This window comes from Liolophura sinensis, chromosome 6, assembly GCF_032854445.1.
Source record: "Liolophura sinensis isolate JHLJ2023 chromosome 6, CUHK_Ljap_v2, whole genome shotgun sequence".
Taxonomy (NCBI): domain Eukaryota; kingdom Metazoa; phylum Mollusca; class Polyplacophora; order Chitonida; family Chitonidae; genus Liolophura; species Liolophura sinensis.
Genome location: NC_088300.1, coordinates 79,370,398 through 79,395,641, shown reverse-complemented (window position 1 = coordinate 79,395,641; position 25,244 = coordinate 79,370,398). Strand labels below are relative to the sequence as shown.

General features: G+C 37.4%; 1 protein-coding gene across 2 annotated transcripts; it reads right to left on the bottom strand.

The window, feature by feature from the left end:
• Window positions 1-483: 483 nt before the first annotated feature.
• Window positions 484-25,244, bottom strand: LOC135467776 (uncharacterized). Of its 2 annotated transcripts, none has more exons than XM_064745615.1 (22): window positions 25,103-25,244; window positions 20,500-20,591; window positions 19,681-19,764; window positions 18,738-18,786; window positions 18,354-18,482; window positions 17,971-17,996; window positions 17,283-17,366; window positions 17,107-17,154; window positions 16,616-16,689; window positions 16,273-16,300; window positions 15,998-16,138; window positions 15,737-15,782; window positions 14,324-14,414; window positions 14,013-14,063; window positions 10,950-11,040; window positions 10,334-10,438; window positions 10,023-10,110; window positions 9,620-9,755; window positions 9,172-9,261; window positions 8,658-8,760; window positions 6,391-6,536; window positions 484-4,351 (listed from the first exon to the last, which is right to left on the bottom strand). In XM_064745615.1, the coding sequence occupies exons 1-22, from the start codon at window positions 25,149-25,151 to the stop codon at window positions 4,198-4,200; spliced, it is 1,905 nt and encodes a 634-aa protein (XP_064601685.1). In that variant the 5' UTR covers window positions 25,152-25,244; the 3' UTR covers window positions 484-4,197. The 2 variants fall into 2 exon arrangements, with proteins under 2 accessions (XP_064601685.1, XP_064601686.1); XM_064745616.1 differs by having other exon boundaries at window positions 4,213-4,351; window positions 6,483-6,536.

Genomic DNA, 25,244 nt, shown 5'->3' with positions numbered 1-25,244 from the left:
ACGCGTGCAAAGTACTTCGGCTGGCGAGCCGAGGAAATAACTGACAAGCCTTTGTTTGGTGGGGAATTCTACAAATACCCGTGAATTGGGACGAGTTTATAACTGACTGACAAGGCTATGACCCGGAGGGCGAAGGCCTGCTGGAGCGCTGGCCTTTGTCTCCAATTTGTCAATTATAAGTGAGCTCAACGAAGCGTGTTCACCCTGTACAACAAGAACAATAACTACGATGACGGGAGCATGGTATCTATATGATTAGAGGGTTATCTTTCTCATCGTCAATTTCTGCTATCCGATCGCTTGCCCGAGGCTTAGCCATGCCCTAGCCAATCCGTGTCTCGTTTCCATCAGTCACAAAATCCATGCACTTCAGCTTTCGACTGCACAGCCTGGAACAGATCTACTGGAAGTCGTTCATTAAAAGCCGTCATTTGAGCAATATTTGCGTATATCAACGGAATTAAAGAAGAAAAAAAAATCAAATTAGTATAGACTTTGCTGTACAGCAAGACGGTTTTATTAAGTATTTTTTTTAAGGTTTTTCAAATGTTCAGTAACATGTATTTTTACAACAGGATATAACTTTTCTGGACTCCCGCGTGTCACTGGCAACAGTAATTGACTCTTATAAAAAAAAAAATTAGGCACAAAATCAATTTGGAAGTTCTGTATAAGAATTCATTCAAGGACCTCTCTATTTGACGTATAATGAAATATCAGTTTGCTAACAAAAGGCTCAAATTAACATGTATATTACACGGACGGATTCCACAAAGCGATTCTCGACTTGGGTCAAAATTGAAAAATTCAGTACCAGTGTATTTTAGCTTATGGACAACGAAGTTCGAATTGGATTTTAACAACATAACAGAGGTTAGGTTTTCCTTTATATTAACTCATAGGATCGATAAATTACTGTCAAATTTTGACACAAGAGACAACTGGCTTTGTGGAAATCAGTTCCTGGCGGCATTGAACTGCCAGACTGTTTAATTCGCCACACAACGAATTCTTCATGCAGTAATAACAATGTATACAGTTGGAAGAAAAACAAAATCTGGATCGAAGACTTTGATTCGCAAAACCAATGAGCTAAGAATAACATATGCGGACTGAAGAGCAGTTTAAGACCTTGTGCAAGACGTGTACAAAATATCACTCGTTTCTTTACAAAATTCGCTCTGCGAGACGAAACCTAACCAAAGCTTTCCCGAACATACATAACCTGACCAAACTGCGTCCTAAAGTTGGAAAATGGCAGAACAGAGACTAGAATGGGCAAACCATTTTGTGATATAGTATATCAAGATCACTACTGTCTAGACACGCCTTAATTCATTACGCCAGAGCTCTTTGTGTGCTACAGATGTATATGCCGAAGCCAAGCCACTCCTGGAGGCACACTAAGCCATTACTCAATTTGTAGCAGTCAAAGTACGACTTCATAGCTTATGTTTACACCCTGGAAATTAAAATTTTGATCCCCCATCGGCGTTATGATAGGACAAATGAGTAAAGATTTAGCTTCCATAACAAAAACAATAAGCTGGTTTAACATTTTTCACTCGGGTCAGAAAACGGCTGAGGAATGGACCCTGGTACTTCGTCCATTTCCTCCCTAACCTATGGGAATTATTTTAACCACGTGCATTGCCCATCACAACTTTGTAAGATTTATGGCGATATATCACAAATGCCATACGGAAGACCAGTTACCGGATAAAACATGCTGAAATGACTTTTCCAAACTGATGAACTTAATATATTTGTGAACTTACAAAATACTGTTTATACAAAGAATGCAATGAAGGCTATTTGTACTTTTAGTTCTGTTCGCTTGGGACAGTGAACGACAATAAATAGCAGGCCCTAAATCCATTACTTTAATCTCTGGGGTTTTCTTAAAGCATCTGTGTAATATTCTTACAACCCCGACTGGTTGACTATTTATCATACCTTAGAGGCCAGTGAACTTTAAAAACAAAGACGGGAGGGATTCGGTGTCCTCTTAATATCACCTTAGCGACGTAATGTGTCTCTATGAAAGCATTTCAATGACCACGCAACCCTCTTCTCCCTGTAAATGTTCACATCATTTTTAGCCGGCAGTCCAGAGGAAGATGTAGGTAATACTGGTACGTAAATGATGTTACCAGCAATCATTCCGATCAAGTTTCAACCATGTCGAGTCGGCGTGCCGCGTCTTCTTAGCAGACCATTTTACTTTCTTTACTTCTTTTTATTTCACAAATAAAGTGGCTCTACCTGGCGCGGACAACTATAAGGAAGTGCATAATGGAAATGATAAGCAAAAGGCGAGAGGCTAGAAGTAGACGCCAACTGTAACATCATGCAGATATCACACACAAGCGCAGTGGCACTCACAAAGCGGAAGACCGTACTCCGAAAATCCCACATCCAATCTACCCTGTCGACTCGGCGGCTACTAGATTTGACTTTTGTGAGATCGACAGTTCAGAATTTTCCTATCGTGTGGCCCAAAAGTTCACGCCACTGCCTTGGATATAAATATAAGCCAAAGTGGAAATTACGATTGCACCATAAAATCAACCATGGAATTGTATATACTGACAGTTTTAGACGTTTTCAGACCACGAACACCGATATGTTACTTTGTAATACTGAGCTGAGATCAGAAAGATTATCAGTAAGACGTGAATCAAAATGCTGTAATCAAAAACAAACAAATAGTCTCTCTCACAAAATCCTAATGGTCTATGGTCATTTCTAAGATAACAAAAACAGCAACATTTAGACATCTGGACACTGTTCACTTCATTCTCATATGGAAAGTAGTTATGGGGAAATGATACAGGTTTTAAAGGTATTCCAAACCCTATATGCATATGGAGCTTGACAAAAATGGAGAATCATCTTTCACCACGACTTTCAAGTTCATACAAGTTATGTAGTTTTATACCTGTAGCATTGTACTTTTAGTAATGGTCTTAATTTTATAGTGTGATATTTTGAAACCTTATATTACTTTTAGCAATGATACAAACTCAAATCTATAAGCCGTATCTGGATTAATTTTAAAAGTATGTGCGTATCAATATGATGCGTTACCATGGTCTCAACAGAAAATCGAATGTTTCTATCAGATATCGTTTGCAAATAGTCTTAAACAAGAATGCTGAAAACTTCATATCTTTGTAACTGATATGAAAGCCTCATCCAATAAGAAGCCTGGTCACAGATACTTGGATATATTATTTTACAATTTATTACATGATTCAATAGATCTTATATTTCCTGTAAGTAGGCTCTACGTGATTGTTTCAGAACAGGCTTTTTTATTTCATTTTTCTCAAAATCAAGCCACCAAATATCTGCCTAAATGGAGGTAGAACAGGCCACATGAAAATATAAATATCACCCATGAGAAACTAAAGGCATGAGCAACATTGCCATCTTTTTTCCGGGCTAATGCACAAGTAACAGATAAATGCTCAGACAAATTAAATCAATGTCAATCAGTCTGTCTTCAGGAGAGCATGACTACAAAGTGTAATGGCAACTCATAACCGAATCAGGACCACACATGCCTTAAACATCAGCACTATTGGACGAAAAAAAAACAAAAATGAACAAAAACAAGAGTAATTCCACATTCCAATGCTGATTTGGGTTTACAGACTTGTGGATTAGATACAGAGTACAGTAAAGCATGGATCTGTGCAGAGCGGGTCAAGCTTAAAATTCTTACCACATAATTCAACACCTTTCTTTAGTGAAGTTTTTATGTTCAGGTTACTAATTGTACGAGAACTTAATACACTTGATTTGTTCGGATCAGAAAGCAGTCAGCTGCTTTAGTTAGTTGTAAAAAAAAAAAAAAAATCAATACACTCATTATCACAAAATTACAAGAGCAAAGAAATCTTGAGAAAAAAAAACAACACAGAATGTGTGTCAAATAATTATTTAACTGGTTGGGGAGAGCAAAAAAACAGGGGAAATAACCCTTGTCAGAAAAGTTACATGTAATACTGCAGATCTCCCTTCAGACATCTACTCTCAGCTGATCACCAGAATAGTGAGATTTTCAAACAAAACCTGTCAACATTTCATAAGGAAATGTGTATACTCTGCATTCTGCAGATATTCATCTTTCTTGTTTTTTTAAAATAGAAAAAAAAAATATTGCCAGATGATGACTACACTAGCCATTGACTACTTGACTTTTTGCCATGGTTTTCTATCAAGTCCCTTATGTGATGGTATGTGTTTATAACGACATTTGTCCCCAAACTGGCAGCCCGTCGTCCTCCAGAAATAACACTCATCTCCATTTACAGGCCCAGTCTGTTTCGGCAAATTCTTAACGCTGTAACAAAGAGAAAGTATTAGTGAGTGAGGCAAAAAGTTACTAAAGCACTTCTGAAAAACCTGACCTGGGCCGAAGAAAAATGTTTACTGATGAGTCATGTTGAAGACTATGCGAGACAATTATGTCAAGCTAAAAGTAGGAAGCACAAGGTCTTTCACTCCACCACCAACTACTGCATGTGCTCAGTTAGGTACAAGCAAGACTACATACTTAACCTAGGGAATTCTGAAATATAAATAAATCCTAACTTCCTAATCAAGGTACTGCAGTGAATATTTTACTGGATAACCAGCATATTTCGTGCAAGCTATGGGTAGAGAATAAACAAAGGCTGAAATCATCATTTAAATTTAAAATGTGAATAAAATAATTCCCATTACTAAATGGGGTTCTTCAAGTATTACAAATAGAATTTTGACATAATCTTTTTACAATATCAATTCTGAAAAGATGCAAAGATAAGAACTTCTAGGATAACTGTAAAATCAACAGGAATGCAAACTCAGATTAAAGAATTTATTTACGCGAAAATACTGGAAATAAAAATCTATAGATAAGAGCTCAATCTGGATGATATGAAGCAAAGCAAATGGAAAATTGCCTGACAAAGCTTCAAATTGTGATTCCACCAAACAACATTAGTCCTTTTATAAATCTTTTGCTTAATGAAGAAAAATAAAATCAGTATTCCAATATACCAAATCCAAAATTTAGCCATGTTGAATTAAAAACTTTTAGCCTTACATCCACAAGACTTTAAAACAAAGAAATAAGATCCCAATGTTATAGAAATAAAGTAAACCAAGTGTAGGTGCCTGAAGGAATATTGGTGAGCAGATTAATTGTGAATGTAAGCATGAGGATTACACCAGCACAAAACCAGAGGGCTAGCACTTGTGCTTACTTATGTACAAAACAGGAGATGAAATGTTATATTATAAATTACATCCACCAAATACTTTCACAATGCCAGTAAACATTGACAAAACTAGAAAGAATTTTTAAGCGTTACTACAGAAAGATTGTAGTGATGAATGTTACCGCAGAAAAAATTAGTGATTCATGAGAGATAGCAAAGAGAACAGAGAGAGATAAGTGTGACCAGTGTGAAGTGTTAACAGATTTGTCTCCCTTGCCACTCATAATCTGCTCGCATAATCAGTGAATGCCTCATTACTATGTACACAATGAGAACACAATTAGTTCAAAATGAGTAGAAGAGGAAGCCAAAGGTGAACATGCTTAGTGTGAAAGCAGCAGACAGGAGGTTAACATTTTCCTCCCCTCTTGGCTGAAGACAAAGATTTCCTTGTCCAGGCATCAGACTCTTATAACTAGTTCACCTGCCCACTCAATGGAGATTAATGCTTACACATAATCACAAAGTTTTAGAATTCAACACTTGAAATAAAGATCATTTCATTCTGACCAATGCACTCAGAGGCACAGCAAAATTCAAGCTGTTTTGACAGAGCAAGGGAGACATGAAGATTAAGTAAGTAATGAAAACCAGAGCTGTTGACCATCTGAGCAGAGTGGCTGCTGGTCAAATGTGTCCAGCCGCGCTCTGACCGCCAGGTTAGTGGTCACCTTGAGTCACCAGCCTGTCAGCACCAGCAGCACACACAATGAGGAAATCTTCCACAGTTATACCAAGCCACATTTATACACTCAACTTTGATCCGCTCAATCCATTTCTTTACAATTCTCCCATGAGTCTGCAGTTAAAATGCCTTGAAGTGAAAACTGTCTAATAGAGAAAGTTCCCTTGTATAAGAAAATGGCCAAAAGGTGAAGAGCCGGTGCCAATCACACTCTATCCCCATCCCTTTTCAATCAACGTATGAGAAATTCTTGGTTTCTATTTCTTTTCTTCTTGAAATTTTAATGATTTCTGAGATATTTTACTCTTTTAACCAGCTGTTTAGCTAATGCTTTGGCTCCCGGGAAGATTTAGTTCCGAATATATAATATAGTGTGGTATGATGCAAGCAACAATTTTCACGAGCATTCGTCTAGACACACTGCAGACTCACCCTTGGATTTTACTGTTACTAGGGGAAGTAGTAGTAGTAGAAGAGGAGGATGTATCAGCATTTTTCCGTAGTGTCACCTCTCCACCACTTACAATTGGGTTGTCGGGGAACTTGATGAGCAAGCGCTGTCCTCCACACTCCACACCCTGATAAAATACAACAGGCCGCACAATTACAACCAACTTTCACACTTCACTACTGTTACACCATTGGGTGTTTGGACTCTCGTCTGTCTAGCTGCAGCCCATTGACCTTTGACAAATGAGGTCAGAGACTCAAATCCAGATTATGCTGAATCGGCTACAACAAGTAAGGAGGTCTGTTAGGTAACTGATCAAGGATGGAAAATTTCCTTTTGGCTCCACCCATATACCGGATTGCTGCCATACGCGTGAAACATTCACAAGTACAACTGTAAGCAACAATCAAACAAATACATGTAAATAAGTAAACCATGGAATAACCTCAATAGGCCAGTGTAAGATGTTAAGGTGTGAAAACACCATGGTAGAATGTCACTGGAACCAGGGGCCAACTGATTCCAGTCAGCGACCAGGTGACAGTAAAGCCAAGCTCCAGTAAAACCTTGCATCCTCCAGATAAGTATGTACTGATACGACAACTCACTCAGCAGTTCTGATAGAAGCAGTCATGGAAGCTTGCACAATGAAAATGGCAACTGACCATATTGTATCACAATGACTAACCGTAACATGTGCAACGATGCATGTCATTTAAGGCTCAATTTCCCATGTTCATATATTTACACTTCATTTATAAATTTTAAAAGCATGTGTTACAAAATGTAGCTACAGGTGGGACACTTTTTTGTCCAAGTTTGTAACTATGTCCTTTCCAAACATTTGAAAGTGAATACCAGTTTCAGCAAGAATGTGGTACACTCAGACAAACTGGAAATATTTGGCTTGTTTGTTTGTTTGATTGGTGTTTTAATTAGTTTCATTGCTTTTAACACTACTTTGGTCATATCCGGCTGTCGTCTAATTTTAGAGCCGGCCTGTCCTAATACCACAAGTTTATTATGCTGCCTCATTGTAAGCCATGCTGAAGACACTTGATTGGACACCGATCGATTGGCTGTTGGCAAATACCTCGCACAACACCCCAGCCAGTCACAGTATGCCGACACCTGACATTACACCCCACCCAGCCACAGTACGTTGAAACCAGCCTCCCGAGCACCTGGCCTATATCCCCTTATGCTGGAGAAGTGTTGAGAATTATGAGCCCCAGGACCAGCTGTAATCTCAGGTATGACTTATCATTATCTAGTTTTAAGAAAACTAGGCCATGTTTCTCTACATTTCCATATTATTGACGTCACAGGTGAAAGAACAATACAAGTCTGTATACACATTCTCACAATGTCCAAAGTGTCCAAAATTCAATACATACTGTCCAAATAATTCTCTAGAGGCATAATCTAGAGGTGAATGGACACCACCCTTTATTCCTTAGAGCAGTGACACTGTCTGCATGAACGCACTTGTTATTCCTTAGTGCAGTGACACTGTCTGTATGAACGCACATGTTATTCCTTAGTGCAGTGACATTGTCTGTCTGAACGCACCCGTTATTCCTTAGTGCAGTGACATTGTCTGTCTGAATGCACCCGTTATTCCTTAGTGTAGTGACATTGTCTGTATGAGCGCACCCGTTATTCCTTAGTGTAGTGACACTGTCTGTATGAACGCACCTGTTATTTCTTAGTGTAGTGACACTGACTGTCTGAACGCACCCGTTATTCCTTAGTGCAGTGACATTGTCTGTATGAACGCACCCGTTATTCCTTAGTGTAGTGACACTGTATGAATGCACCCGTTATTCCTTAGTGTAGTGACACTGTCTGTATGAACGCACCCGTTATTCCTTAGTGTAGTGACACTGTATGAACGCACCCGTTATTCCTTAGTGTAGTGACACTGTATGAACGCACCCGTTATTCCTTAGTGTAGTGACACTGTATGAATGCACCCGTTATTCCTTAGTGTAGTGACACTGTCTGTCCGAACGCACCCGTTATTCCTTAGTGTAGTGACACTGTCTGTATGAACGCACCCGTTATTCCTTAGTGTAATGACACTGTATGAACGCACCCGTTATTCCTTAGTGTAGTGACACTGTCTGTCCGAACGCACCCGTTATTCCTTAGTGTAGTGACACTGTATGAACGCACCCGTTATTCCTTAATGCAGTGACTTTTACATCCACACTTCCCCAGTCACGGGTCAGGACAAACAACTCACCTGTAAACCATGCATGGCACGACCAGCCGAGTCTTTGTGTTTGAAATTAACGAAAGCACAGAATTTATCGGGTAAACATCTAACACTGGTCACCTCACCGTATCTGTTAAAAAAGAAGTAGAGTAGTTATCTGAGATCAGGATCAATCCTGATCAATCTTGATCTCAGATCTACTATGTAAGCCGCTTATATTCTCACAACCTCTCCTCTCAATGATTCATAAAGACCAGTATAATGGTACAAAACAGATTAGCACAGGCTTAGCCAGATTAGTCAGCTTAGCCTATTTTAACAATTACATGTAAAGGTACTTCATTCTTTCCGCTGCTCCCAATTAGCATATAATTACATGTGCCTTTTAACTAGTAATATTAGAGCCATTACAAACAGTATTGCCTGCAATCACCTTAAGTTATTCTTATACCTAAGCACAATTTCAGTCTTAATAAATGCTCCAGAAACTATCAAAAAAGCGTTTTAACAGTTAGTGATTTATTTCTTGAAGAAGACAAACCTTGAAAACATCTGTGAAAGTTTTTTGTCGCTGACTTCAGGCAGAACGTTCCCCACCCACAGAGCTGTCAGACCTTCTGGGTTACAAGGACTGGAAATACATCCACACATCACCCATACATCACAGGGTCAAACTAACACTGACTGCATGTACTTTATTCATTATGTTCCTTTTACATCTATTCAGAATTACTGAAATGTAAATCCTTTATTATTTATTTGATGAGTGTTTTAAGCCTTAATCATGAATATTTCACTTATACGACAGCAACCAGCATTATGGTGGGAGGAAATGGGTGAAATCCAAGACCATCTGCAGGTTGCTGCAAGGCCTTCACACTTACGACCAGAGAAAATCATTTATTACAAGAGAAAATGTACATAAGTGCCTTGCAATATTCCCAATAATCCAAATAATCTGGTTTTCATCAATGTACATAAAGACTCACTCCATTTTGGTATCTGTAGAAGCTGTATGTATGTGAGGGACAATCTGTTGTCTGGGAGGGGGTGGGGCAGGTGAGTGGGGCGTCAAATCATCGTCATCTGACATATATACCTCAGTTGCTAAGGAATTTTCTGCCACTGCATGAACAAATAGAAAAGAAAAAAAAAATAAACCATTGAAGATTTTTTTCATTTATAGGACTGCCATTAAAAACACTTTCAAGATTTCCAATGACCTCTATTTGCTACTAGAAAGAAGGAGAGAAAGAGAGAGCTATCACATCTATCCCTATTTCTTTTAATTAGAGGGCTATAATGTAAAGAAATTTGGAATGAAAACAAGAACAAGCTAATTAGTCCACTAACAAGCCTGTAGACAATGGGAGATAGAGTCACCCTGCTTACCGACGGCTAAAAGGGAATCTAATGCTGTTTGCACAGTGCCATGTTGCTTTATAGCTGTCTCTGCCTGTTGCCTAGAAAACCCCATCTCCTGTAAGGAAATAACAGTACAGTTTAAATCAGTGTTGCTGGTAAAGCTGCATTTTCAAAACCATGATGTCCTCTTTCCACATGTAACACAACTTTACACTGACAACAGTAAGAATACGACAACAATGAAGGTCAGTGAACATACATTTCTTCTGTAATGGAATAACATAAAGTCTCACCATTTTACCAAGATGAGTCAGATGAAATGACTAACAGATACTTACTATAAGTTGTTGCGTCCGAACACGTAATAACTCCTGCATAGCGTCTTCACAATTTTTATCGAGCTTTAAAACTTGCATAAATGCTTGTTCAGCATCAGCATTAAACTGTAAAAACAAAAAAGGTAAATTATTTTAAAAAAGGGAAAAAAAACTATGCATGGTACAATGCAATGCTTTACTTGCATTAAACGAACATAAAAAAGGCATGGGCATTCTTAATGCTGCCCCACATACAATACCGAGCATGTTTAACAATGGGCACAGGGGAGATAACTCTTCTTACAGCCAGACGTCCTTTTCCAATCAATGATTATTTCCCTTTACAAACCTTGTCCGTGTAAGTAACTTAAATTTCGCAGCAAGGCTACCAGGAGCTCACCTGTAATGCAAACTTCAACTCAAAACATAAAGTACTTTTTAAAAAGTTAACTTTTAACAAATTCTAACAAAGAACAGAGATGTGAACAACCTGAGCTCAACACATCCAGCACTTTCTCAGATACCACCCGGACATTTACTTTAAAACTGCTTTAGCTGTTATTGGAATGTTAACACCTATGCTCAAGGGATGACAAAGCTGCACAAGCTAATTAAAGTAAAATAATTTATTACCTACCTTTAAGCCTGCTAATGCTCTTCCTTTTCGAAAATACCCTTTAGGCCAATCTGGAGATAATAATATGGCTTTTTCCGCATCTCTCAATGCTCTGAAATGCACAAACAAGTATACCTGATAATCTCCTTATCATCAGAAATGTGGTATTTTGTGAAACAATGTCCTGGAAAAGAGATATCACTATTTTCATTAAAATTTTCTGAGTAAATTTCAACTTGGATTCTAGACTAAGGTGGTCTGTTGAGACCCAATATGTATCAGTGATTTTACACCCACACTTTTTCTTTGAAATACATGTACGTGTAGTTTGGTTCATGACACATTCTAATATCACATCCTTTATGTTTATGTTTTTGGTTCTTGAACCCTCCTACACATATTTATGATAATTCCATTAGCCAAGGCCTTCAAAACATAAAGCAATCATGCTATTTCTGGAAATCCTAAGCAATACTTAATGTACTTATTTTCTTCAACACTAAATACATGTGAGTAGACTCTTCATTTAGACACGCTTAAAATTTCTTTCAATGTTCTCTACAAGCTGGTAAAACAGCCATTTCTGTGAGACCCCGAAACTGCTCCATCCAGCCACTGTAGCTTTATCAACATTAACTAATCAGAATTGTGTAGACTCGGCTTACAACCACTTGTAAGGCATGCATGGTTTAATGCACTTGTCAACAATATTTTAGTTGTATAGCGGCAACTGTCATACAGAAGCATGCTACATTGAATGGCCTAGTTTCACACGCGATTTACTGTCATTTGCCTTCGCATGATCGGAGTTGGCGACAAGATGACAGGAGAGAGTGATTACCTCCCCCCCCCCATTACCCTGTATGGCACCTGGCAGTTCTGGCTCCTAATCCTCGCCACATGGCATCACGTCAATGACAGTACAGTAAAGTGTACAGTCTCCTGACAAGTAGGCCTACATATGTACATTTCTAAATAGACCCATGAATAAAATCGAAGTAAGTATTAAGACAGGAGATTTCTATTATAAACCTTTACATTTCAAACACTGTCTGAAAGCATGACCATGCCAAATAAGGAATGTACACTGTAGACGAAACAATTATTCGGGTTAGGCCTACATGGAAGTCCCCTCACACCGTTATCTGGTGAGCGGTTGTCTGCTGAGAGCCCTCATTGTGCAGCAAACATGTCTACAAATGTATTTCAGCTATAAACAAATTTCACTGAGAAATATCTATCAGCTTCCAGTTCCCATATAATCCCTTGATATGTCAGTCTACACGAACATTTCGTTTCTTTTTCGTCTCCTCTTACTGCAGAAGAGTTCCTTTTCCCATGTTTTTATATCGGGAACCTCCATTAAACACAGCAAACATACTCCACGCGAGGTTTCCAAAAACTCACACAATTAACTTTCACCCCTATTCGGTAGCACTGTGTGCAAGTCCAGCATATTGGGAGGCAGGATTTGTCTGAGTTGTTATCACATTAGGAGTTCGCACAACACCATCACTGGCTTTATAAACAAAATGTTGTACGATTTCCCGTATACAGCTTTGCTCACACGTCATTTACATGTCGCCAGCAACAGATAAGATAATTGTCAGCAAAATCACATGATCAATGGATAGACACATGAAAATTTTGAGTCCCGTGTTTGTAAGTGGCTTGTATCTATGTGGAGATAAAACCAATCTGTATGACTAAAATTTCATAGGAGGGGACTCAGTGTTAAGTAAATTACATATTCGTGTTTACAAAATATGCATGGGCGTAAGTTGACAGTCTTTCAAATTACACCAGAATGAACAAGAAATGTTTAGCTGCAGCAGTGCAAACGCATGTGTGTAGGTGTCACTTTGATCACAATTTCTTCTCGTCTGCTGGTAGGCCTAGTTTTCAGGTATGAATTTGCAGTATGCTAAATTCTGCTACGACTCTGTAAAGCAAAAGCGCTGCAGGTTAAATACAGATATTCGTCATAAGACACCACATGGGCAAAGTTACAGGGTAGTCCCGCTTAATCTCCACAGAGTTTTCTCCCAAATTCCCATTTATCATAAAATAACAATAATAAAGCCATCAACCTGTAGTGAAGTGCATGTTCTAAAATCATCGTGATCAAAACTAAGGAAAACAGGAACTGTTGGTGGTAGAAGCATGGACTAACTGCTCAGTGAAGCATGAGCTTGTTAACACTTTGACTGTCTGCTATGACATATCTTGAGTCGGCATGTGTTACCCTATATGCCACTAAGAGATAACCCGTACAAAAACACACAGTGGAGTTTTGCACCACTGATCTGCTGGCAATGGTGATGGCAGTTTTTAAACTTAAGCAAAGTTACCCAACTGTGTTATCACCACTGCCAGCCCATTGGTGGCCCAAAACGTCACCGTGTGTTTTAGTACGAGATATCTCGTAGTGGCATATAGGATAACACATGCTGACACAAGATATCTGGTAGCAGGCAGTCTACGTGTCAATAACGTTCTTAAACTATCACATTAATTCCCTTACCAGCCCTGATGCTCTCCCACGGCGCTCTTACAGTAACAATCAAAATCAATGCAATGAATCCTGGGATACACTTTCCAAGTCCCAGGGTGAGACTTTAGGTCACTTAGCTAATTGACAGATTGTTTAATTTTTTGAACACCTGCAGATGGTCATGGTTTTCTCCTGTTTCCTCTTACCATAATGCTGGCCACCGTTGTAGAAGTGAAATATTCTTGAGTACAGCGTAAAACACCAATCAAATAAATAATTAATTTTTGGAATAGGGTTTCATGCTGCACTCAACAATATTCCACTGATGAGGAATGAAGAATGAAATGAGGAAAGCAGATTGCTTAGAATAAACTGTGGGTCTTTGGCAAGTAACAGGTGAAGTCCCTGATGTGACACTGGGATGCATGTCCTATGGACGGAAGCAGTGATTTCCAACACATTTCTTGTAAGGTCACATGAACAGGTGTCAACCCATTATTGGCACAAAGATGCCTTGGAATGTGGCAACAAGAATAATGATTCCCTCTGCAGACAATTTAAAATGTAGGCAGATGACAAATTATACTTACTTATCATATTGCTGTATTCTATCAAAACAATAAGATCTGTTTCCAAAAAATCTACAAAACACAAAGAAGAGTCAGTGGTTATTAATCTAAGAAGGCACTCTCAATGCGTCACATTTTCTCTTTAAGATATGTATAGTTCGGTATTTGGTATGGCAGTGTTTCTTGATAGATGTCACACTGTTTTAATTTCTTCTGGTAAATATTGTGTTGTGGGAGGTAAAGGGAGTCAATCATGTAGATCTGCAGGTTACTTTTTTCTCAATCCAATACATAATTATTTAAATCAAGTAAAGGGAAGTAACTATGCATACCTGAAATCACTTGGGTCTAATTTAATAGCCTCTGTAAATAAATCTATAGCAGCGCTGTAATGCCCTAACTGAGCCATCTCATTTCCTCGAACTGAAAACAAGATATATCAACTGTTTAGATCAGAAAAAAACCCTTTTTATAACATTTTCCAGATGCAGCTAAAGTATCTTTATGTACACCAAGATAATGCTGAGTATTTGGTGATTTACACCAGGATAATGCTGGGTATTTGGTGATTTACACCAGGATAATGTTGAGTATTTGGTGATTTACTTCATTAGTGGTGTATATCATTTACTGCACCTTTTAATACTGCAACCCAGAAGAACCATTTTTGTACATGTGAGGAAATAACACATGAATATGTTACACAACATTCCTATTGGATAAGTACTGCAAATGCCTTTTTTTCCTTTTTATTCATGTGGTACTAACATTCGCGGATTTCGCAGCAAACACACTGCAGCGAAAATAAGTGCCATCAAATAAAAAACACATGTAAGTAATTCAATAATGTAGCATGCGTTACAGTTATCAATTCGTTAAGAAGCACAGTTCTAATACATTTTCAAACACGTTAATTAGAAATACCTAATTAGAATGTATTCCGGCTTTCACAAATCCAGATTAATTGATCATCAGTTAATCTTGCTTCATTTTAAGGAGGCTTAGCTCTGTCTAAGTATCACCATATTGCGACGTTGTTGTTGTTGATTTATTGCGGCGGTCAAAGATATACAAATTGATAATTTGTGCTGGGAGTCTGTACGTGATATGATATACATACGATGAGAGAGGCTGTTTTTATATCGACTGTACTTGCCTTCCAGTCAGATCACCTTTCCAACACGCCCAATACATTGCTCAAGGGTTTCTGCACTTTAAACTTCCTTTTCATGATGATTTCTGAGAAATTTACTCAAATCTGTCACAGTTCACTCACACTGCTGATGCATGAGAATTAAACAGTGGGATTTATTTATATCACATGTAATCCTTCATCGTCTCCCGGAGTGAGTGACACGAATATTTGCTCACACAGCAGGTAAGGGCTTTGTCTTATAAAGATTAACAGTCTTCAAAAGATTAAGAGCTTAGGAGGATTAACTTCCTTTGTCTGATCAAGTTACTGTATTGTATAGAATTTTTGTCACATCTTACAGGTACAAACAAGTTTAAATGATAACATTGTTACTTGAATGCTTGATTTGTTTTATCACTTCACGTTTCTGTATTGAAGTTTGATTTTCGTTTATATAAGTTGTCCAAAAATTCTGTTAAGATCCGCGAAAGTTGATTCCCGCGAACGTGTCTTCTTACCAAATCCGTGAAAGTTTATATCCGCGAATAAAAAGGCATTTACAGTACGCTGGTATAGATCTAAGTAAGTCAGCTAATGGTCTCAGACTTACTCGCTAGCTGGCGACTTCGCAATACTACAGGATCTAGCTCTTCCGTCTGCAACAAAACAATTAGAAATTTTCACTGATTGTATCACATGTAAAATAAACAAAACCCCACACAAGGTTTCCAAACACTATTACCTACTAAAAAAAATTTTTTTAGTTAAATAAAGTTAGCATAAGGTTAAGATCAAACTAAAATACCATCACAAATAGGCTACTGATGAATTTTAAGACTTTTGAATTCTGACCATTTACTGGACAACTCACCTCTTCATCATTGCCTTTACTTTGTGTCATTTGCTTCTCTTTGTTTTTATCTTTTCTACTTCCCACAGGTTGTTCTGTGCCTGTCCCCTTTTTCTTTTTATTTACAACTTTTGTGAAAAAAGCGGAATTCTGGTCAAAATCCTGTAAAAGTGACAAAAGAAAAAACACTATCATTACTGGCTAAAATTAAATTAATAAATCAAAGAATTAAGAACAAGTTCAAAAATTTGCAATACCCACCCAGTCACTCGCAGATGTAAAAAAAATCAACTTACATCTTCATCTGATGAGGATTCCGTAGGTCTGCAATAAAATCAGAATCCACATTAATTAATATATGACAATACCAAGAGTTAATTTGCAGATAATACAGGTATACGTTTAATAATACTTTCCATCCCTAAACTTCAGCACAGTCTTCGCCCTACACTACACTAATGTCTACTTAAAAAAACTAATCTAGTCCCGATTTAAGGTTTGGCGTCAGAACAACTTTCTGAACAATAAGCAATAACTTGCACAATCACAGATCAATAATTTTTGCATAAACCACAGTTGCTAAGATTTGAAGTCCTTGTTGCTCCTGTCAAATTCTTATGGTAATGAACTTATACTTACTTTTTATCTTTTTTATGTGACTTTCCTTTAGAGTCTGTGGTATCTGACTTTTTTTGGCTTGGTTTTTTATCATCCTGAAACAGATCAGTTCAAATGATACATACCACTCCTACAGTCAATTACTTGTCTAGTCACACAATTTATTATATATCTAATTATAGTACTCCACCATACTGAAGAATTTTCCTCTTAAACGATGGCAGTCAGTTTCATGTGTCGAAGAAACCAGGATGCCTGTGGTAAAAAACACCAAAAACACATCGTGAACCAAGTCTCCACAAATAGTGAGAGATGTCACCGTTTCTGAGAGACACCACTGTTTGTGAGAGACCCCAGATTTATCAGAGAACAGATCTTCTCCACCTGGCTGTCATCACTTGTTACTAGAACTGACTAAACACTGACCTTTTCCAGGATCATAAACACTGCTGCAGATCATGTCACACACTCAAGCATTCACACAATGCACACTGTACAATATTTATACTCACTGTTGTATTTTGAACCTGTTTTTCTAATTTTTTTCTTTCTCGTTGTCTCTGTCAAAAAACAAAACAAAAGCAAATCAATGGAGTTTTTAAGACTCACAAACAATTATATTTTAAACATTCCATTTGCTTTCAAAAGCAGTGATTCATTAGGGACTTAACACAATCTTATTAACTACCTTCTTTTTCGCTCTTCGTTTCTCTGCTCTTCTTTTTTCCTTTTCTTCTTCTGATATTAATTCTTGGGCATTTTTATTAATCTCCTGAAACAGACCACAGAAATGTTTACATCCAATAGTTATCTACAACATACAAAACATCTGTCTTCACCTGCCTTACATTTGTTTAAATGGTTCCATCAAAGCAATACAAGATTCTCACCTCCAGCAAATGCTGTATTTATTTATTCATTGATTGGTGTTTATATTCACCAAAATATATAAGAATATTTCACTTATACAACCCCATTATACAACAGCATTATGGTGGGTGGAAACAGGGAATAGCCCAAAGGAACCCACGACTATCCACAGGTTGCTGGTAGACCTTCCCACATATGGTTGGACAGCTTGAGCTGGACTTGAACTCACAGCTTGCTGAGAGGTTCCTGGGTCATTGCGCTGCGCTAGCACACTAATCAACTGAGCCACAGAGGCCTCAAATGCTATAACTTTTCCAATAGTTTACATATAACAAACACACCCATCATTTAGAATTGCTACCAAAAATATTTCTGTGCTGTAAAAGTTAGTACATGTAACTCAAATCAAATGTTCTGGAAAAATATAGCTATCCAAAAGCTGATTTGCATTTACATGTTATAAACTAACAAACCACGCGACAACAGATCTAAAAGCTCTTCCTTACCTCATCTGTGAGTTTTGGGAGTTTATCTGCAATGGAAAGTATAACCTGATAAAAGACTTTGTCAAATGGAAATGTATTACAATGCACCTAACAGAGTTAAATAATGCTAACATATATGGTGTCTATGAACAGCGTTATAGTACTTACTAAGCTTATACGTATACAACTGAAACAAAATTTCAACATATTTACAAGGATTCATACATGTCAATTTTACAAACCAATATTCAATTTATAAATATTTATAAATCCACAGCTGACCCAACGAGAGCTGGACTCCAGTGGTCAAAGGCAAAGACATTTTCTTCCTCAACTGTGCAATGTCAACTTGCTAGCTAACAAAAAAGTAATTGTCAATAAGCTTGAAATGCAATGATATTTACCTGATCTTTTAGAATCTGAGATTTTTCCTCTATTTGGATAAATACGAGATGATAAAAATCCATCATCATCGTCATCATCATCATCATCACTCTCATCATCATCAGATGAATCAAAACCATTGAAAGCCCCTACACACAAATAAAACAAAGTATTTTTCTGTAACAATGAAAGAAATTGGATTCTTTTTTTAAACTTTTTATTTTATGTGATGAAGACACACTATCTGCACTGAGTAGAACATAAATACGCGAGGAAGAATAATTATTTTAACTTGGAAGTGAAAGATAGTACTTGCACAACAGTACTTGCATACTGAATGATCAGCGACAAAGTCACCAGGCTACTGAATTAGGCACAAGGGAAAGTTATCAATTCTCACTTACTTGCAGGTTCATAGAAAAACACCTCTTTAAACTGGTGCAACATGTCATCCTGAAAACAGAAGGGGAAGCTGAGCCATTACCACAGTCTAAGTCAAGCACCATAAAGTTCTAATGTCTCTACATTCAAGCTGTACAGGGCTTGGTCACTTTTGATCCTGGTTTTACATCCCTGGCTGACACAGCTGGATATGTTCTTCACCCCTATGGCCAGTTTTGATGGCCCTACCACATGCTGTCTGAATGACTCTGCTTAATTGACCTCTACCAGCAGGGCACAGTCTGCATTCTACCATCACCTTTTCATGTACATGTATAAATTTGCAATATCCATGCAATATTTTACCATCTAGGTATGATTCTACTGACCAACAGCCACACCGAATTTCACTACCAGAAGCCAGAAGCAAAATCATAATATTTTCTTGTCTGAATCTTCATGCCTGAATCGACACGTACAGTGTATACTAGAATCTTATCATTTTCAAGTCTGAATATACCATATAATCTTACCACCTTTAGATCTGAATCTATTGAGGATTTTTATCTTTTGTCAGAACATATAGAATCTTACCATTTTCATGTCTATCTATCACAGAAACTTACCATTTTCACGTCTATCATAGAATTTTACCATTTTCAAGTCTGTCTATCAAAGAATTTTACCATTTTCATGTCTATCTATCACAGAAACTTACCATTTTCACGTTTATCTATCATAGAATTTTACCATTTTCAAGTCTGTCTATCAAAGAATCTTACCATTTTCATGTCTATCTATCACAGAAACTTACCATTTTCACATCTATCATAGAATTTTACCATTTTCAAGTCTGTCTATCAAAGAATCTTACCATTTTCATGTCTATCTATTACAGAATCTTACCATTTTCATGTCTATCTATCACAGAATCTTACCATTTTCATGTCTATCACAGAATCTTACCATTTTCAAGTCTGAATCGGAGTCCTCATCTGAATCCTCCTCCCCGGACAGTTTTTTGAATGCTAAACTTATAGACTGAAATTTCTGAAAGTGAAAAAAAAAAAAACAAAAGATGTGACACAACTGCAATGTGCCTAACGTTCTAGGGCAGGTGGATTGAATGGGTATAAGTTCATCTTAATATAAATTTCATGGCACTTTAATAAGTCCAGACTAATGTTAATAATGGGCTTAATTCATAATGCCCTCAATTCGTTTATGTAACACAATATCTATTATTATTCATTTATTTGTTTGTTAAACACCATACTCATATGTTTTTCACTTCTGCAATATTGGCTGAGGATTCAGGAGTGCCCAGTATAAGCCATTGCTCCATACAATGTGAAAGCAGGGGATAACACAACGCAGCACCTACCACGTTACATTAATCCTCAACTTAATACACCTAATTTTGTAAAATAGAGTGACAGGCTCCTGAACACACCAGCATATTTATTACAGAATGATTTAATAACAACATACAATCTAAAAGGAATAAAATGCAATATGTCGAAACAAAACAGAAAGCAACAGAGTTCTGTAGCATACAGGTAATCCTAACAATATTCAACAAATTTAGATATTGAAAACTTGATCTTACTTTCCGAGAGTGCAGACTGGTTAACATAAGAATTTTGGAAGTGTTTCGGCTGTTACATGTATATATACACATGTACATTATTATTACATCAAAGCCCTGTTATACTGATCAAATCTACTTCAAAAACCATACACACATACTTGCCTAGAAAATATAAACCATGTACATGTACTTGCCTTTACTGACTCCAGCGAATGGTTATGTTTTTCTGGGTGCCATTTCAATGCTAAACGTTTGTAACTGGTTCTTATAGAGTCAAAGTCAGACCCTGTGAAAACAAAAAAAAAATAACACAAATAATACAAAAGGAAGCAAATTTTATACATGTATATCACAATAAGTAGACTAGCAACACAGCTCATAGGGTGCAGTGTCAAGCTGGTCAATCTAGTCATACATAATTGAAAAGATACTGTGGTGGAGATGGTAAGCGTGGTCGAGGTGGTAAGCATGCCTGAAAGACATAATAACTCAGGAGATTCTTCCCAATGCGGTCAATGCGAGTTCAAGTCCAGCTCATGCTGGCTTCCTCTCTGGCCAGTCTGCCAGCAACCTGCAAATGGTCGTGATTTTCCCCAGGCGCTGCCCAGTTTCCTCCCACCATAATGCTGGCCACCGTCGTACAAGTGAAATATTCTTGAGAATACCGCACAACCGCCAATCAAATAAATAAATAAATCAATAGATAAATGGCAACTAAGGGAGCAAATAACTTTACTAGGTGGTGTAAATAACATCTTTAATGGATATGTTTTATAGGCTCACTTGTTAAACTGAACATGCCCTATGGTTGTGCACTCATCAGTAATAGTTGCACATTACAAGCAATTAAATTAATCACCACAGCAACTCACAGAGCAGCTGCAACAAAGGAAACTATACATGACTGACTCTCTTTTTACAGTCCATTCAATCAAGGGTTTAAGACATGGCTAATCTACTAATGAACACTGGAGTCAGTGTCTCCTGGACTTTCGCGTGCACACAAGACTTCCACATGAACTACACGTATAGAATGACCGGACTACATGTTGGATTGACATGAACCAAGATTTCAAGAAGCTGTTCAAGATACATGTTTCATGGGAAACACAAAGTTATGAGTAACTTTTGAAAACTGTACTAAAAAGTTGTCCTTAGACTTCTGCTATGGCATGTTTCATTGTGAATATAATTTACTAATTTTCTTTAACATTCAAAAATAGACAAGCCTACGCACTTTATAAATTATAGATTGTTCTGATTTTTGCAGCTTAGTTTTACACTGTTGTACCTGAGTCCTAAGACGAGTTATAAATTTCATATACAACACACAAAGAAATGCCCAGCAAAATTCAAACTAATTATAAAATGTCAGCACCAAAACTGAAAAAGTGACAAGAATTATACAACACTGAGTGCAAAAGAGATTAGATGAGTTTCCTAGTCTAATCTACATGTACATGTCAACGAAATACATGGCTTAATATCAGTAAACAAAAGGCCCTCCCATGTCTCAGAACAGAAACTCTATCCAGGGTAAAATGTGGTATACACAAAATACCTGTATGGCCAGGTGGGGAGAAACCCAAACTTTTTGTTGTTGTTCATGTATTAGCTATACATAAGTCATCAATATTAAAATTATGAAAGGTTGTCTTCTGATTAAGAATTCATCGGATACTGAATACTATAAATTTGGAAGACAACATTGCATTTGGTAAGCTTTATTTTATCTTGTCACAGGGTATTAAGCACACAATATGTGGGCAGCTACCTGTCGGGGATGTCACAGAGGCTAGATAGTATGAAGATGTGAGCCATGTGTCAGTGGTCCTCTGACATCCATCAGTTCCTCCATCATGATAACCAGAACCAACTAACACTCTGTTGTCAAAAGTGACCAGTCATTCACTCAATCATTGCCTTGGTGTAAACTGTTTTGTAGATTTGAACATGAAGTTGTGAATGTTGACAAAAAGTTGCTCTCCATAAGCAACATTTCGGATCCTTGATCCTCGAACTTTTTAAATACCTGAAAAGCCTACATTTCCACAATTATCTCATTCACACAATTATACCCAGCTACATGTAGGTGTGACACACTAATTATCAGTGCTCAGCCTGTGTAGTGTTGGTGGTCATCATGGACCATAAAGTGACATTTCCCTTGGAAAATGCTGGTAGTTTACACTGAATATTAGGTAGTCAACTTATTTGGAGATGCTGACTTCAAAATTTGAAAGTACAAATTTTATGACAGCCCTTCAGCTGAGGTACATGTACTTATCGATACGAAAGGCCTTGAAGCTGCACAGGCATACAAACCAATCTGATGAATGAAACCAGAAAATTTACATAAACCTTTAACCTGTTTTCCTAATCTAACATAAATGTGACTTTATCAGGTGATCAGTTACATGTACTTGTTTTGAAAAACCAGGATATAAGAGCTGTGAAATCAAGAGGACTACATCATAAACACTGTACATCTGACATGTTAAGGTCACCATCTTGATAAAGGGAACAATTTTCAAACAACATACACATCTTCTGTTCTAGGATATCAACCTGAAAGTGAAACCATGACTGGGTTTTTAACTGGAAAGTCCCTGACAGTAATAAGTCTAAACATGTAAACTATGTTTAGAACAGACACTTGATGGAACTTAAGATTTTAGCAGTGGCGACAAATGCATGTATATCCCACAAATACAAACAGACAGATTACACTAAATTATCAGTCCTGTTCCCACATGCAATGAACTATCCACTGACAATTTTACAGCAGCATGTCAGGTGGTTATGTAACCTAAAGTCACAATGTTTTGGACTTGTGTGTGAAAATACAGAGGACTTTATAACTGGCTCAGTTTAGTCCTTACAACTCATGTAGCTGAACTCTGCCAAACAAGGGGTGAATACTGACATCATAAGACACCTATCAAGTAAATATATTCTTGTATTATTCACCTACTTTTCCTCGTGTTCTCAGTAAAGTATATTCCTAATCAGTCATGCAAAATGAGTTTTATTAAAGAAACTTACTGCCTTGCACCACAAGAGACGCTTTTACATGCAAACTTAAGATAACCCGCTAAATTTTGTTTGAATCCTTTTTTCACAGACATTAACTGACAGGTCCCCTCAACACCAAGTTGTAACCCCAAAAACCTAGGGTCTACGGGACAGATGAGAACCACATGTATTTTGAGTAGTCAATCCAAATGTGCTATATTAAAATTCTGAAATTCATTGTAACTCTGAGTTCATCCCTGTCTTTAAAGAAAACATGGTGTGGATTTCAAACTCTACCCTACTTCCCACTCTTAGGAAGCAATCAAACTCACCTCCTCTGCTCACATTTATGTCATTTTGAGGTGCTATCATCTTAATTCACCACCCTCACTGATGACACTTATTAACTTGCTGGTTTGTGGTTTATTTATTTGATTGGTGTTTTATGCCGGACTCAAGAATATTTCACTTATACGACGACGACCAGCATTATGGTGGGAGGAAACTGGGCAGAACCCCTGGGAAACCCATGACCACTACCTGCACAGGTAAATTCCATATCATATGATCTTTTTCTTTGTCAGTTGTTGGTGAACACTCATAAACCCCTTCCAAATCACAGTCCAACAACGACGTCAATCTGATCTTATCTTTTTTCAGGATTTAATCTGAAATCTGACATGCGGGTCCGATCATGATAAGGCAAATAATTTTCCACACCCTTAGGACTTTCTCAGATAGCTACTTTGAAAAAGGTTATTTTTGTGTATTTAGATCTGCCATAGAGGTATTCTTGTGTTGTTACAGGCAAAACTTTCTAACAGGTTAGGTATTTGAGCCTCATTTTAGCATCCTTGATTTCTCTACAAAGACAGCAGGAAAGTGCACCAAAAAAGAGGAGGTAACAAAGTTTAACCCAAATTTATGGTTACAGAAGGGTGAATCTAAAGCGAAATGAACTATTAATATGTGGCAAATGCACTATTCTACATATGCTATTGTTTTTAAATTTGACAGGGTTATTGTCACACATTTACAACCTACATGTACTTAGTGTTACGATGAATGTCAGAATGTGTAAGTGAAATGGACTTCACTTCCAAACTAATCACGATACAGAGGAACACACCATTATTTGCAACTGTCCAGGGAATTATAGGACAATTCTTCATCATGTAATATTGGCAGCAATGTGATGACATGTACCCACAATCTCACTGACCTATCAACACAAAGCAGTGCTTGTTAAAGAGTGCCTTATACCATACAGGCTGTAAGCTAAAGTTGATTCTACATACCATCACATCTCATCGTCTATATTTCTGGGTTATGGAAGGAACATCTAATTATTCAAAGGGACAAGCTAAATTGACAACATGTCAACAATTTAAGATTGTCGTTACCATAAAAGTGGCTGATTGTATGCTATTGTCGTATAGAATAGAACTTCTTTCGAACTTGTTTTCGAATTTCTTGATCATAAAATGATGGCAATATATGCCAAACTAGCCAGTTAAGATGAAGTGCAAGTAAACCGGCACCATGCGTCAGTTCACAATCTATGCACCCAGTCAATTCACCAGGCAATCCATTTATGAACACACAAAAGAAACACAACCTGATCTCATCTGAAACGGTGTCTACACGGGCAAAGTCCATCTCTTTTTTTAGTGAACCAAGATCAACATCAGCCAAATGCACCCCAAAAATTTTGTGGCAGACGAAAAATATTCATTAAATTTTCAACATACTAGACATCAGTAACCAGGTCTAGATACTCACCATATGGTAATTCTAGGGCTTCGAATGCGTCTTCTGTAGACAATACCATTTTTCTTGATTTATCATCCGAGAGTATTCGCGCGCTTCATGCATTTAAATTGAAGCAAACTGTCAAGTTATTATTTCACCACGCATCCGCCAT

Bases quoted from the DNA above. Each gene is read 5' to 3' on its own strand.
- LOC135467776 (XM_064745615.1), bottom strand. From the start codon at position 25,151: ATGGTATTGTCTACAGAAGACGCATTCGAAGCCCTAGAATTACCATAT. The intron at 17,367-17,970 runs GTAAGGAAGAGC...GGTCTGTTTCAG, and splicing joins TCCCAAAACTCACAGATGAG to GAGATTAATAAAAATGCCCA. The intron at 14,064-14,323 runs GTATGCATAGTT...TGTGTTTTGTAG, and splicing joins TTAGACCCAAGTGATTTCAG to ATTTTTTGGAAACAGATCTT.